The following is a 17547-nucleotide window of genomic DNA, read 5'->3' as shown; positions in this document are numbered from 1 at the left end:
TTTTTCATATATTTTTTTAATTTTATATAATAAGAATGAATTAAAGATTTCGCAAAGTATGTAAAAACTCTTTTTCTCATATTTCAATTTCAAAATATTTATATTTATTTTAGAAATTATAAAAATATTTTATACTGATATTTTAATATATTATTTTTGTGGTGTTTTTATAAATCTTACATTAATTAATATTAATATTAATATTAATATGATTGAGTTGTCCAATTAAAGGTTCACAACACATTGTACTATTTTATTTTCTATTTTCTTTCTTGGTTTCAAATTAAATAGCAAGAAGAAAGAGATAGTTTACTGTTCAATTTACATTTATCAATAAGAAGGTATTTTAATTTTCATCTAAATTAACAATAATATTAAATTGTTCAATTAATTTTGATCAACTATATTAAATATTTTTTATTTTAAAATTAAAATTTAAGGTTTAATCATATTTAATTATAGAATTAAATTTATTTTTCTAAATATAACCGTTTTATAGTTCATATTTTTAAATATATTTTTTATTTATAAATTTACTAATTTGGTGTGTCATAATCAATTAGTAAATTCAAAGTTGACTATATATTAAGCGAGTATATGATTACTAAACTCTGTACATTATTTTTTATAAAAAACATTTGAAGTAAATTATTTTTCACCTCCATTTTATTATTTAATAATTAATAAAACTTTTTTTTTGTTTCTTATCCTATATTATTTTAAGTACATTTATTCCCATCTCATAGAATTAATAATACAATATGATAAAGTAAAATGATTATTTTGGCAAGTTTGACATTAGACAAATTCTCAATCCTATTACTATTTTTAAGTAATACAAACAATGTACTAAATCTTTAAGTAATAAAAATATATCTATTAATATCTATTAACAATAAATACTTTATTATTTGAAGAATTTTTTTTATGTATACTACTAATAACAAAGACATAAGTAGTTCTAAAATATTGCACGGGTATACATTTAAGTCATTATTTCCTTCTAAAATATAATTGATTTTATTTGAAAAATATTCTTTTAAATTGTTTTATTTAAGTCATTATTATATATGATTTTATAACCAAATATTTGAGAAATAAATTTTAGAAGTAATGATAGAAAAGAAAGATTCGTTTTAATTGAATGAAATTTTTTCAATTGATTTCGTTTGAAAAATTAAGGATATGTTGAATGTTTAAATTCATAAGACGAATCAAAATAATTTTTTATGATATATCAATTATATTAAATTTTTAAAAATATTAGTTTTATATATTAAAAATTTAATTAATAAGTAAGATTTATGAAATTGATTTATAATTAATGTGTAAATCATTTTCATTTAAAAGAATGGTTTGTTGACGGTGTAAACTATTTTTTTATTAGTAGCTTAAATAATTAGACAACATTCTTCCAAAATAAATATATAAAAAGATTATAATTTTTAAATAATTAGACAATGCTTCTAAAATAAATATATTTTTAATAAATAATTATATTGTTGATTATAAAATGACTATATTATTGGTAAAAGACTTAGAACTGCAAAAAAATTATTTATTTTTAAAAAAAATATGTGAACATATTATAGATTGTTTATCTCTATTAAAATTAATTGTCTTATTTGTAAAAAATTAAAATAAATTATTTAATATTTATGATATATTTTATTTTAATTTTAGGCATATGCAAATCATATAAAATAGAGTATATACCTAAAAAATGCGAATGAGTTTAAGTTATAAACTAAAGACAAATTAATATTTTATGTTGTATTTTAATATGAAGAAGGAAAAAAAAACAATATCATAAGTTTATAAATGGTGAAATTAAATTTAAAGATGACAATATCATTTTGTTTCTATGAAAATTGATTCAGTCAATTAAGTATGATTTATTTTATTAATTTATGAAAAAACATGAGACAATTATATTGGGCGAATACATATATTTTGCATGTCTATCAGTATTTTGTTTATTTTTCATACTTTATTTTTTCCAAAATTTAACTCACAAAACAAGCAACTATCAATTTTTTTTGTAGACACAATAGTAAATAATAACAAACAATAATACTAATAATCATATTTCTTGATAATATAATACTTATAGACAAAAAACAAAAAACAAAAATAAAAATAGGAAAGGGTTAGAATTTGTTAAAATAACAAATGTGACTTTTGATTTGGTCTTTGTTTTTAAGCTAATTAAATAAGATCTTAATTAAAAATTGAAGTCATGGAATGCTCTCTTTTTTTTTTTAGATTTGTTTTTGGTTTTATTTTAATTTAATTTTTATTTAGTTGTAAATATTCATTGATTAAATAATAATCAGTCAAAATAATTCTTTTTTATCATAGACGGTTCTTTGTTATTTTTTTGGTTAAGTTTGTTTTTCATTATTTTGAATAAAATTAAATTAAATCCTTTTTAGATTATTTGTTGTTTTTAATAATGAAATTTAAAAAAATTTAGTTAAAAAAAATTTAAAAAAAGATTTGAAGGAATGGGGCGCTCCTTCCGCCTTTTGTAGGATAGTTTTTATTCTATTTTATTTATTTGTTATACATTTAATTTAATTTAATTTTGTTAATAAATTTTATTAATAAATAAATCATAATTGCTTTAGATTTAATCTTTAATTTTCTTTTTTTTAAATAATAATAAAATAATAATCAAACTTTTAAGAATCTGAGCGACCCTTTTGTCCCGTGCCTCGCACGGGTATACACACTAGTATTTAATTATTATATTAATGTCCAACTTGGAGAACTCAAAGAAAAATACCACCATTGGAGATGCTCTTAGTTGTTCAGATTGTTAGAATTAAGTATCCTTATAATTTCTTCATATATATATATATATATATATATATATATATATATATATATATATATATATATATATATATATATATATATATATATATATACATATATATATATATATATATATATATATATATATATATATATATATATATATATATATATATATATATATATATATATATATATATATATATAAATAAATTAAAAAATTGTATATTCACCATTAAAAAAAAATAATTTCTTCATACTTAAAAAAAAAGTATCCTTAAATTCGTTACTAAATGTTTATTTAATCATATTGATAATTTAAAACCACTTATCATGATCAAAGAAAGACTAAAGCATAAAATTTGTTGTGACTAACAAAATAAGAAAAAGCTTTGAGATAAAACAAGATCCAACAATCATGGAAGAAAGAGAGAAATAAAGGCATGAGACAAAAAAATTAAAGGGTGTCCTTTCTCTTCCTATCTTGACCCTAACAATGCAATAACAAGTGACATACTTTGTTTTTCTTCCTTCATTCTTCTCAACCGACAATATCACAAAACAGTGACTAGTGGCTTTCAAAATGGGAAGCACAAACTCCTTCAATGAAAATCCTCCTTCCATCAATAACAGAATTTTCAATTTGATTCTCTATTCTTTGCTACCCATATCACTTATTTGTTTATACTTCAACCTTTTCTCCCTTACTCATTCACCAACTCAGCTTCTTCATTCTACCACCATTTTCACCTACCACTCATCTATTTGTTCTTCTCCTCCTTCATCTTCTTCTATAGGTATGTATACATAATTAATTTCTACTCAAAATTCTAATAACTTCTTCTATTGATATTATACCTTCTGATACCGTTTTGTCGATCCCTTTATTGCTTTTTAACGGAACTTTTTTAAAACCTTGATATCATACAAAATAGTTAAAGATGACTAGTGCAACAATTACAATTGTGTTGCAAAAACATAGTTTTTTTAACTATTTAACCTACCACCCCCTCAATTAAACCTAACACCATGTATTTTCATAATTTCTGAAATGTCTATGAATAAATTTGAATTAATAAGTGCGAACAAAATTTCTGATACTTCACTTAAAATTTTTAATAATAGATCAAAATTTCAATAATTTATTTTAAGTTGTCGGTAGTTTTTTATTATTATTATTATTATTAATTTTTTTTTTTTTTTTTTTTGCAGAGAAGGACATGGCTTATGATTATGAGAAATCATGTGACTATTCAAATGGAGATTGGGTAAGTGACATGAGAGAACCATTATACAATGTCACAACATGTAGCACAATCAAAGAGAGTGAAAAGTGCACCACCAATGGAAGACCTGATTTAGGCTATCTTTATTGGAGATGGAAACCAAGTGAGTGCAATCTTCCAAGGTTTGAACCAAACACTTTCCTCAAACTCATGAAAAACAAACACATAGCTTTTGTTGGAGATTCTTTAGCTAGGAACCAATTAGAGTCACTTCTTTGCATGTTATCTACTACTTCACCACCTTACCTTGTTTACCAAAATGGTGAGGACAAAAAATTTCGTCGGTGGCATTTCCCTTCTCATAATGTAAACTTCTCTTTGTATTGGTCCCCATTTCTAGTGCATGGTGTTGAAAGATCAAATGAAGGACAATATTATAATACAATGTTTTTGGATCTTGTCAATGAGATGTGGGCAAGGGATGTTGATCAAATGGACATGATTGTGATATCAATTGGGCATTGGTTTTTGCTTCCTTCAATTTACTATGAAGGTGACTTAGTTATTGGTAGCTTGAATTGTCATGAGCTTAATCATACTCAAATTGATTTTTATGTTCCATTGAGAAAGGCTTTGAGGACTACTCTTAATAGTATAATTGAGAGGAAAGTTGCTAAAGGAAATGGAATTGATGTGATTGTGAAAACATTTTCACCTGCTCATTTTGAAGGTGATTGGAATAAGGGTGGTACTTGCTCAAAGACTAAGCCTTATAGAAAAGAGGAAAAGGTAGTTGGAGGAATGGAAGGTGAGATCAGAAGGATTGAGATAGAAGAAGTGGAAAGTGCTAAGGTCAAAGCAAAAGAATTTGGTGGAATTAGGTTTGAGGTTTTGGATGTAACAAAATTGGCACTATTGAGACCAGATGGTCATCCAGGTCCTTATATGAATCCTTTTCCATTTGCAAATGGTGTTCAAGAATATGTGCAAAATGATTGTGTGCATTGGTGTTTGCCGGGACCTATAGATACTTGGAATGAAATATTTTTGGAGGTCATAAAGAAGTGGGAGTAAAATATCCATAGAGAAGGGTGAAGTACTTCTCATATATACTTTATATAATTCTATCATCCACGTGGTCATGGATATTGTATTATAAATAGGGTTAATACCTATTTTGCCCCCTGCCATATGGGGTGTAGTTGAAAAACCCCCCTGCCAAAAAAAAAGTTTCAAGAAGTGCCTTGTAAAATTTCAGAAATTTGATTTTGAACCTTTTTCACGCCACCTCATTAAAAAGTCTGATGTGACAATTTTTTTTTATTTTTTTTAATGACGTGGATTGCACAGGTGGCATTAATATAAATATTATTAGTTAATAATTATTAGTTATTAGTTAATATTTAGGTCCTAATATTTATTAGTTAATGTTATAAATTAATATTACTTAAACTATAAAATAATAATTAATATTTATTTTACTGTTAATGCTAATGAAATTATAAAATATAAACTAAATTACACTAAATTAATATAAATATTATTATTTTATATTTTAGTGTTACTGTTAATTTGTTTTACAGTTAAACTAAATTATAAAATATAAACTAAATATATTTTAATTTAACGTTTATGTTTACTGTTAATTTGTTAATTTGTAAAATATAAACTAAATTATAAAATAGTTTTACTATTAATTTGTTTTACTGTTAAACTAAATATAAACTAAATTAAACTAAATATAAACTAAATTAAACTAAAATAATAATTAATATTTATTTTACTATTAGTGTTAATTTGTTTTACTATTAATTAATATTAGTATTATTTAATTTAACGTTATTAAATAATATTAATTTAATTTAGTTTATATTTCTAATTAATATGAGTTTAATTTAATTTATTTTTATTTAATTTCTTTTTATTTAATTTATTTAATATAATTTTACTATTAATGTTATATTTATGTTAATTAATTTAATTTAAACAATTTATGTTAGTATTTATATTTAATTTAATTTACTATTAACGTTATTAATTAATATTATTTTCTATTAATTTAATTTAGTTTATAAAACAGTATTATAAAATCTATAGTAATAGTATATAAAATATATATTAAAAAAGTTACAGTATAACTAGTTGTATATAAATATCAATTAAATGCATATTGTTATAGTCGGATACTATAACTATAATTAAATGCAATCATATAACAACTTGAGTCATCCAGCCCAGTGGCTATGCGCTTCAGCTTGGAGTGGGAGGGAGTGGGTTCAACTCCCACCTCCAACAAATTTTAACATGTTTTCTTATAATAACCAAAAATAAAAATAATATAAAATACATGTGGCATTAAAATTAATAATAAAGTAATAATAAAAATGTCAAGTGGAATTAAAATAAATAAAAAATAATAAAAATGCCACCTGTGCAATCCACGTCATTAAAAATAATAAAAAAAATTAAAAAAAAATTGCCACATCAGACTTTTTAATGAGGTGGCGTGAAAAAGGTTCAAAATCAAACTTCTGAAATTTTACAAGGCACTTCTTGAAACTTTTTTTTTGGCAGGGGGATTTTTCAACTACACCCCATATGGCAGGGGGCAAAATATGTATTAACCCTTATAAATAAAATATTTTTCTAATGAGGAGATTTCAATGGAAGAATGATTGGTTGTTTATATCCTTTTATTCACATTTTTAATTAGTAGTCTTTAAGAGAAAAAAATTATGACAGTAATACCTTATGAATGTCTCAAATGTAACAATGTTACAAGCAGGACTAGAAATGAATTGAGTCGAACTCGTCTCAACTCAGTTCAACTCGTTAAAAATTAGTTGAGTTTGAGTTCATGACGAACTTTTTTATTAGCTCAAACTCAACCCGTTAAGAATTGGCTGAGTTCGAGTTCATCATAAAATTTTTCAAGTTCAAACTCGACTTGTTAGAAGTTCACGAGCATCTCGGATCAACTCATTAGATTTATCTTCTTAGGTTCAACTAGCTTATTTCACTGACTTAAAAGTAATTTTTTAAGATGTTAATTTTATTTGTATATTTATATGTAGAAATATTTTGCTAATATAGAATCAATTTGACTCATGAACCTAATGAGTCGAACTATGTATAGTTCAAGTTCAGCTCATTTAGTTAACGAACTTAGTTTTTAGCTCATATTCAGCTCATTTGGTTCATGAAACTAGTTCAACAAATTAATTTTTGAATCGAATTTCGAACTATTTTCGAGATACTTTGGTTCATTCGCAGCCCTAGTTAGAGGAATCTCTATAGGATCGGTATCCTTCTACACTACAATAATTGCTTTACAATTGTTTCATCGAATTTTGCAACAAAATATATTTTGTGAAATGAATTTAACCCATAAAGACTTATCTCCAAAGAGAATTTATCCGAAAAATGATAAAAAAAATTGTAATAAATTATAGTGACGGGGTGCCGTCGAGAATAAACCAAAATTACAAAAAAGATCGAATTTTTTTAAACAAACACAAGAAACTCTATTAAATTTTTAGAAAAGAGAGAGAAGAGGAAGAAGAAGAAGAAGAAGAAGAAGAAGAAGAAGAAAATCATGATTGGTTATAACTATTTTACTATTCACTTACTCAATAAGGGTTCTGTCATACCCTAATTTTTATCCCTAAAATTCCATCTCATTTGCATCTTTGCAATGCATCAAGATCACAAACTTGGTTGTCTTTTAACACTCTCATCTTTGGGTTTGTCTTTGTGGAGATCACCAAACACCTCTTTATGTATATTTTACCTTTGTGTTTATATGTTTTATGTTTCATTAGCCATAATCAAAATCTAAAAATATGCTTTGTTTCTTTTGTTTATTTTGTACGATAGAGTTTTGAATCAAGAGATCAAGTGTGATTTTCAAATTAGGGTTTTGAATCCCCAAGTTAAATATTGGTCATCCATTGATTCTCAGGGGAATATTCATTAAATCTTGGCTTATAATCTTAGGTCATATCATCTTCAAGCCTCATTCAACTTTGTTTGATTAAGAGAGATTCAAGATTGGTTGCTTGTTTCTCAAGGTATTTCAATGAGTTTGTGTGTTTATTTTCGTGTCTTTATAATCAAGTTTCCTCAAGCTTTTGCCAAGTTTCATCAAAGTACAATCAAGAATAAATCATTTCAAGTTCATATGATCATCAATGTGCCTTGAAATGTAATAAAAGTCTAAAGTTGAAAGTTTGTTCAAAGGGGCACTACACCGTACAAGGGCTACGACAGCGCTTATTTTGGGCTTTAAGAGCGCTTAAAAGCGCTGTGAAAGCCAGCGCTGGCGTAGGTAACAAAAGCGCTTCAGAAAGCGCTCTGGTAGGCCCCCCCTTTAAGAGCGCTTTTTCAAGAAAAGCGCTCTGATACCCCCCCTATGAGAGCGCTTTTTCTGGAAAAAGCGCTCTGATAGCCACCCCTATAAGAGCGCTTTTCCAAAAGCGCTTTCGTATGTTGCGTTTTTTTTTTTTATGCTTTTTATTATTTCTAAACCTGCACTTTTGGCAGCAATATTTCAGAACCTGTAATTTACTATTTTTTGGCAGTATTTTTTCATGAACCTATAATTTATCATTTCAAATCGATATATACCATTATAATCGATATCGATTATATACAAAAAAAGTATTATATTATATACCATTAATGTAAATCAAAATACATATATACATATTTCTAAACCAAAACAACTAAACCAATTCACATATTTCTAAACCAAAACAACTAAATGGGAAACAACTTCCGAGTTCTTATGCAACCAATGTACGCTTCCTGTATTATCTGGAGCTATGTTGTATTGATGCTTTAGTGGAGAACCAGTAGTCACCTGAGCTATGTTGTATTGTGTCACAGAATATGAATCAAATAACTGTACCCCGAACGATCCTGCCACAGAAGACTTCGGGGTACATTACTTGATTCATATTCTGTGGAACATAATCGGCAGGGGCACATTGTGTTCTATCCTTTACCAGTCCATCCACTGTTTGAAGCTCAACCTACAATAGAAAAACGTGATTATTTACACAACATTCACATTCTCAATATTTTCTCTATCAACCAAAAATTTCCTCATCTCCGAACAAAAGACAAAATAGTTAATAAAAATAGTGCTATACCAGAACAGAAACCAATTTATAAGAAATCAATTAACAACCACATGCACATAAAAATAGTTTTTGATAAAAGAACAAGTCAATTGAGCCAACAACCAAAAACCCTAAAAAAAATCAGCCGTAGAGCCGTAGAGCCAACAACCAAAAACCCTAAAAAAAATTCTGTTCATCATCTTCGAAAAACCTCTCCAGAAACTGTAAATACATTGTTCATATTCATCCAACAACAATCACAATACACAGCCGCAAACACTAACCAAAACCCTAATTGTTCATCTTTCTCATACACGCAAACCATTCATCAGAAACAAAACCATTCACAAATCATCATCAAACATAACCAGACAAACATTCATCAAACCCAAACATTTGTTCATCACTTTCCTAATCAAAAAAACCCTTCAGAAATTTGAGAGAGGAAGAGAGAATAAGAAATAAACTCAGAAAGGTCTCACCCGGTTTTGGTTTGTAGATTCAGAATCGAAACCGAACTCAGCAACAACACGAACCTCCACTCACCATAAACTCGTGTGTTTTGGATCTGAAAGGAAGAAGAACGGCGGAGGTTGCTAGGGTTTCGGAGAGAGGACGGCGGAGCAACGAAGGAAGAAGAAAGATCTGAAACAAAACGCGTGTGTTTGTAAAATATATAATTTTTTAAATGGGCTACCAGAGCGCTTTTCAAAAGCGCTTTAATAACACCCCCTACCAGAGCGCTTTTATTCCAAAAGCGCTTTCGTAGCACCCACCCTATAAGAGCGCTTTTAAAAGCGCTTTCATAACCCCCCTACCAGAGCGCTTTTTAAAAGCGCTCTCATACCCCCCCTACCAGAGCGCTTTTTAAAAGCGCTCTCATAACTCCCCCTACCAGAGCGCTTTTTTTGCATCATTTTTCCTTGTTTATTAATTTTGTTTTTAGCGAGCCCTACGAGAGCGCTTTTGCTAAAAGCGCTTTAGTAGCTGCGCTGCTACAGCTTAAATTTGGCGTAGTGGGGTTTGACCTAAAAAGTCAACTTTTCAAGCTTAAGTTAAAAATATCATAATGTCCTCATGATTCAACATTATTGAGCGATTCTTTGGGAAAATGGTTCTTTTTTGACATAATCTATAACTTATATTCACAAGTCAAATGCCAATTATGCTTCTAAGGTCATGAAAGGTTTGGATACATTCATTTGGTGGAGTTCGAAAATTTTGACCTAAAATTCAAGTATGACATGCCTATGTTCCAAAGATCCTAACTCCTTCACTTTTTACAAATTATGGGTTCTTCTTTTTCCAAATGTAACAAATGATGTCCTCTACAACTTTCATTTAGAGGTCAAACATCAATTCAAGCTCTAAGTACTTCCAATCTTAAAGGTCATGTATACACAAATCTAGGTCCATTACATTGTCGACCTAATGCCAAACCTAGTTTTTAGTGGTTTTTCTACAACTTTACATACTTTCCATTTTAACAACAAGCATCCAATTGAATTGGTTATTTTTGCATTGTGTTCTACTCCATGAGAGGATCATTTTGCAAAAGGAAAATCAAGAAACGCACGCGGGAATTAGATTTAGACAAAGCATGAACATGGTGACATGAGCTCTGTACCAAGCCGTGACCTGTAATTTGCAAAATGCCTTGAAACTAACTTGGGTCCACTTTGAACATGTGAAAAGTTGAGTATGATGATGAATTACATTTGGTGGTGAACAAAAAGGCCTGAAATAAGCAACAAGTCACACATTCCATGCCATTTTCACACAGTTTAGATCTAGAAATTTCCAAGCTTCATCCACACGATTGAAGAGAAATTTGGCACGTATGATGAGCTCCCTCTTTTAAATATAAATAGAGGATTCTTTCCCCTTCATTTGAAATCTCAAAGAGCCAAAGATACCCTGCTACACTTGAGCCCGATACCCCTAAAATCCAAAAGTTTGAATCCCTATTTTCTCTTGATTTTAACTTAAAATCTCTGGCTAGAAAGCTTCATCGTCTTGATCTAAAACTAACTGAAGCATTACAGAAGTTCAACATTTTTTACTTTCGAAGCTCACTTGGAAAAGGTAGATACTACTTTCTATTTCTCAAAAACTCTTCACCACTCTCTTCGTCTTGTTCCATTGGTCAAAAGCCCTAACATATTTGGAATTTGTTCATCGTTTTAAGCATTTAATTTTAGTTTGAATAACTATAGTTCTTCACGAATTTCAACGAATTCTCCCTGCTTAGAGTAAATCAATGGCTCCAATGCAGAGAAACATGAGTGATGTGTTTTTTGAATCTAAAATGTGTGGTGTTTAAGCTTGAAACAACGAATTCATGAACTTTTATCATTTCAAATCTACCTTCCAATGATCATTTGATCACTTGAGGTACTTTATATTAATGATAACTTTATCTCAAGGTATTATGAAGAAACTAATTGAAGTAATGGACCAATCTCCTTGCCTTGTGCTTGATCCCCTTGTTTTGGTTTTTACTTGTGCTACATGTTTTAGGAGGATGACATTGTGTCACTTCTCTGACATGTATGGTACATAAGTTGTTATTGAACGACCTCATATAGGTGCTACTTCTACATAAGTAAACTTATGATTGATTAACATAGCGCTAAATCATCCCTAAACGGATCATTAACTCTAACTTTAATACTAACATTTTATTGTGCTAACTTTACTTTAATGAACTTTAAACTCCGACCATTAATAAATTCTAAACCTTGGAAGAATTAATGTTAACTTGGTCTTGATGTTATTATCCTTGGCTTGGGATTACGACTTATGGACTTAGATTCAGGTTCTCTATCCTATGCTTTTAAGATTTGTCTTGAGACCTTGGTGAAGGTGTGAAAAACACTAGAAAGATGGGGGAGGGTTGAATAGGGTTTTTAAAACATAGTGCTTTTAATAAAAGTAATTCTCATTATTAAAACCACAAACTTTCTAATCTTGATAATAAAAATAAGATGCAAGAAGGAAAGAACACGGTATTTATTTACTGGTTCACTTGACAAATATCAAGCTAGTCCAATCCACCCTTTCGAGGTGATTTTGCCTCTCTTAATCGATGACTTAACTCACAATAACCAAACTGATTACAATCGCACGGAAAACCGCCGGTGACTAACGTTACACAAGCTACCGCAAGTGACTAATTACAATGCACAGGCAACCCCTGTGACTAACAACCTTGCACAGGAAACCCATATGAATAACAACCTTTAAGAATCTATAGTCCTAGACTTCTCGAGACTATTGACCTTCACTCGGTCTCACAAGGAACAATCAAACAACCTTTGATCAGGGTTTGTTTACAATATAATGCTTCTACACAAGCTGGATGTAAACTTTGCTTTTTAAAATCTTAGACCAAAAGAAATATAAAGCTATTAACAGTCTATACAGAGTGAATATGATCGTGAATTAAAAGCTTATTCTTTGAGTCTTCAAGCTCTTATATAGCCAACACAATAATATATCCGTTGGAGGACAGTTATGGAACTTCGAGAAGTTTTACGGCTTGAACGTAATTGGAGACATGATAGTACGCAATGTCCATCTTTTCTTGGTAGTGGAACGTAACATTCATCTGTACCTTGTACCTCGTACTACATAGTAATATTATCTTCTTTCCTTCTTGAACTTTAGAGGCTCACAACATAATTTTGAAGAAAAGAGAAAAAGCTTCTAATTCTTCAGAACTTCAAGTTTTCAGAGTCTTCAGAGTCACATCTTCAGAGTCTTCAGCACTTGGTATTCATAATCCTTTGTCTTCAGAACTTGAGTCTTCAAAGCTTCAAGTCTACAGAGTCTTCAGAACCATGTCTTAAGAGTCTTTCAGCACTTGTTCTTCAGAACTGGTTTCTTCAGACTTTGTAACAGAGTGATAACTTCATATGCTTCTGCTTCTGAAGTAGTTGCTACTGTTCATCAGAACGTGTGTAGCAAGGAAACTTAACATGGTGCCTTTTGATGTTTTAGCCATGCCTTTTCATCAGAATCATAACCTATTTGTTAAGTACTCAACAAAACAAACATTGGTATAACAAAATTTTTCATACCCACGTACACATTGTCATCATCAAAACTCAGAGACGTATTGCAGAACAAATCTTGTTCAAACAATCTCCCCTTTTTCGATTATGACATAACTATGTATTTTGATGACACAATTTTGTACGTTATCATAAAAATTTTAGAGAGAAAAAGGTAGGGAATACTTATCTTTTATGAGAAACTCCCCTTGAGTCAGAGACTTGGTAAAGATCAAATATCCTGATTGTGAACCGTTCTAGGTACTCCCCCTGGTTTCAATAGATTAGATACTATCTTTAGAGTCTTGATATCAGAGATCTTCCATTTTTAGAATCTGATTGATAGACTCATTTTAGAGCCTGATTTCCATTTTGAAAAATGTAGTGCCTATATGAAATCTTTCAGAGCTTGATCTTGTTAGATCTGAGAGAGGTCTTTTAGAGCCTCATTGTCAACTTCAAGGCTTGGTTGCTTAAAATGAGAACTTTGTGAAAACTCAGAGCATGATTATGTATGACATCTTCTTAGAATGTGATTCCAGAATCACATTCTCGGAGTTAGATTGTCAAATGTACTCTCTGAGTGTGATTGCTAATATCTGTTTTTTGAATTGATATTAATAGCTTTACGAGTCTGATCCCAATCTTTCAGAGTCTGATGACATCCTAAAAAACAAAAAATATTTCTAACACAAACAAAAGTGTATATGGGGTTAGTAAATGTAAGCAGTTTTATCTCAAGAATTGATCATTAATCATCAAAATTAACTCCATATTTTCTCCCTCTTTTTGTCATAATCGAAAAGATATTATGTGTGAAAAACATAAGACATAAGACATAATAAGGGACAACAATTTCATTGATATACTGAGGCGGAGTACACGGAAAAAGACAAAAATAAGATAGACATAAAAATAGGCTAGTCTTCAAAGACATCACAACTTTCATCTTCAAAGACAGAACACACCCATAAGGAATGAGGAATTTCTGAGAGTTTCTGATTTTGACAGCAATAGGAAGAAAGAGTTCCTAGGAGAATATTTAAACAAAGGGTAGAAGAAATAAACACTGAAGCTTGAGAAAAGATTTGGACGAAAAACACATGTAAATAGTCAAGACATAAGAATAAAGGAACAATTGAGTTACTGTAGAGTAATCAATCACAAGATATTCAATACAGTTAATGTCAGACTAAAAGAATACAAGACTTCTTGAAAATGAGTGGGAAGTGTAAAGAAAATCTTTTTGAAAACGACATAAGATATGAGGAATAATAAACGGTCGTCATAATTTGATTTTGATTAATTCCCATTAAAGCACATTGCTTGAGTGACACTTGGTAGAATTAATGAACAACATAACCAAGGTTACGCGCATTTATTAAATTTGAGTGACACATTTTAATTTTTCTTAGAATCTGGAAGATCATACTACTTCCATTTGATCAGAGACGTTTCTGACCGAAACACCTTCTGATTACTGAAATAAAAATAATAATAAAAAATATTACTTGTTTAAATCAAAATCTTCTGTTCTAAGATTCTAACCAAACATATTTAGTTTTGATGATATCTTATTCTGGACAGAAGTCCATTTTCAGATTCTTTAGAATGAATCAAAATTTATCTTTTGCCAAGGGTTTTGTGAAGATATCAACCCATTGATGGTCTGTATCTATAAATCTTAAAGAAATAATCACTTTATGAACATAGACTCTAGTAAAACGATGTTTTATCTCTATGTGTTTTGCCCTAGAATGAAAGATAGGATTTTTACTCAAACAAATAGCAGCAACTTTATCATAAAAGATAGGAATGATACTCTCACAGATTTGATAATATTCCAACTGAATCTTAATCCATAACATCTGAGTGTTGCATAGAGACACTGAGATGTATTCTTCTTCTATTGTTGAAAGAGCCATTGTTGATTGCCTCATGCTTGACCATGAGATCAGATTGTTTCCCAGAAACTGATAGTTTCTAGAAGTGCTCTTCCTCTCAATTCTTTCTCCAGCATAATCTGCATCACAGAAATCAGAAAGAGTATACTCTGATGTTTTTTCATACATCAGGCCAAGGTTAGTTGTTCCTTTCTGATATCTCAGAATCCTTTTAACAACAGTTAAGTGGGATTCTCTCGGATCATATTGGAATCTAGCACATAAGTGAACGATAAATAAAATATCAGGTCTTGAAGTAGTTAGATATAAGAGAGAGCCTATCATACCATGATATAGCTTCTAACATACCTTTCCACTTACCTCTTGTTTTTCCAGAATGCATTTTGGATGCATTGGAGTTTTTGCTAACTTGCAATCTAGCATGTTTAACTTTTTCAGAAGTTCCTTAGTATACTTGCTCTGATGGATGTAAGTAGTTTCTGGTCTTTGGTTGATTTGAATTCCCAAAAAGAATTTTAATTCTCCCGTCACACTCATTTCGAATTCAGCCTGCATCAACTTAGAAAATTCTTTGCAAACAGAGGGATTAGCAGAACCAAAAATAATATCTTCGACATAAATTTGAACTATAAGAATGTCTTTTTTGAAGGATTTACAAAAGAGTATGGTGTCAATCATTCCTCTGCTAAGCTTGTTTTCAAAACGAAAACTACTCAATCTATCGTACCAAGCTCTAGGAGCTTGTTTCAGACCATAAAGTGATTTCTTCAATTTATAAACACCATCTTTTTTAGTAGAGATTTCAAATCCTAGAGGTTATTTGACATACACTTTCTCAGATATGTACCCATTCAGAAAATCACTCTTAACATCCATTTGATAAAGAGTAATGTTGATTAACAGAGAAAGAAACTAATAAGAGAATTACTTCTAATCTGGAGACTGGAGCAAAGGTTTCTGTATAGTCTATTCCTTCTTGTTGACTATGACCTTCTACAACCTGTCGTGCCTTGTTCTAAAAACTTCGTCTTTCTTGTTGAGCTTGTTTCTCAAATCCCATTTGGTTCCAATAACATGAGCATCTTTGGGCCTCTGAACAAGATCCCAAACGTCATTCTTATTGAATTGGTAAAACTCTTCTTCCATTTCCAGAATCTAGTTGTTGTTTAGATGAGCTTCTTCAATAGATATCGGGTCAATTAGAGATACTAATCCAAGAAGAGTTTCTTCAGAGGGTTTGAATGTTGATGTGGTTCTGACAAGAGAATCCTTGTTTCCCAGAATCATATCTTCAGGATGTGAAGTGGTAAGTATGTTCTTATTTTGTTGTGGAGGATCAAGAGGAGCACCAACTTCTTCATCTATAAATGCTTCTGATTCTTTTTCTATGGGCTCTACAAAAGTGATCTCCAAATCAGCAAACTTTTCAACTAGCTTTTACTTTTCAGGGTCAAGCTTATCATTGAATCTGACATGAATTGATTCTTCGATAATTCGTGTTTCTGTGTTATAGATTATGTAGCCTTTTGAGCATTCAGAGTATCCTAACAACAAACACTTCTCTACTTTGGAATCAATTTTACTCAGATTCTCTTTATTGTTTAACATAAAACATATACATCCAAAGGTATGGAAATAAGAAATTTTGGGCTTTCTATTCTTCCACAATTCATATGGAGTTTTACCCAAAATAGGTTTATAGAAGTCCTATTTTGAACATAACATGATGTATTCAATGCTTCTGCCCAAAAATGCTTAGCCATGTCAATTTTTTGGATCATGGTGCGAGCCATCTCTTGAAGAGTTCTATTTTTCCTTTCCACCACACCATTCTGTTGTGAGGTTCTAGAACAGTAAAAATCATGTGAAATACCATTTTTATCAAATAGACTTTCAAAGTCTTTTTTTTCAAATTCTCCACCATGAACCCTTTTGAACTTGACTATTTTGCAATTCATTTCATTTTGCACTTGGGAACAGAAGGTTGAAAACACAGAATGTAACTCATCCTTGTGTCTTGAGAATTTTATCCATGTCCATCTGCTATAGTCGTCAACAATGACTAGCCCATATTTCATTCCATTGATAGAGGCAGTTTTCACTGGCCCAAACAGATCAATGTGAAAAAGTTCTAATGGTCTGGAAGTAGATACAACATTCTTAGCTTTAAAAGAGGTTTTTGTAAACTTTCGTTTCTGACATGCTTAACAAACGCCTATGCCAAACCCATTTCTTTTCATTTACAGATAAAAGACATTTTACATTATGATCTTTTAGATCGGACAACCTTATTTGTAAATACTGTTCTTCCTCTTAGAATTGAACAGAACTGAGCCATCCTTCTAACTAACAGCTTTACAAAACTTTTGATTAACAATAACGTCATAACCATTATCAATAAGTTGGATAATTGACAGTA

General features: G+C 29.7%; 1 protein-coding gene across 1 annotated transcript; it reads left to right on the top strand.

The window, feature by feature from the left end:
• The first annotated feature begins 3224 nt into the window (after window positions 1-3224).
• Window positions 3225-5377, top strand: LOC131646222 (xyloglucan O-acetyltransferase 1-like). The gene is made up of 2 exons (XM_058916333.1): window positions 3225-3617; window positions 4033-5377. Exons 1-2 carry the CDS (start codon window positions 3404-3406, stop codon window positions 5118-5120), a joined length of 1302 nt encoding a protein of 433 aa, XP_058772316.1. The 5' UTR covers window positions 3225-3403; the 3' UTR covers window positions 5121-5377.
• Window positions 5378-17547: the final 12170 nt, after the last annotated feature.

Source organism: Vicia villosa, linkage group LG2, assembly GCF_029867415.1.
Source record: "Vicia villosa cultivar HV-30 ecotype Madison, WI linkage group LG2, Vvil1.0, whole genome shotgun sequence".
Classification (NCBI taxonomy): Eukaryota; Viridiplantae; Streptophyta; class Magnoliopsida; order Fabales; family Fabaceae; genus Vicia; species Vicia villosa.
This window is presented reverse-complemented; position numbering and strand designations above follow the sequence as displayed.

Excerpts from the sequence above, each read along its gene's own strand:
- LOC131646222 (XM_058916333.1), top strand. The coding sequence starts at position 3,404 with ATGGGAAGCACAAACTCCTTCAATGAAAATCCTCCTTCCATCAATAAC. Across the intron at positions 3,618-4,032 it reads TCCTTCATCTTCTTCTATAG|AGAAGGACATGGCTTATGAT; the intron begins GTATGTATACAT and ends TTTTTTTTGCAG.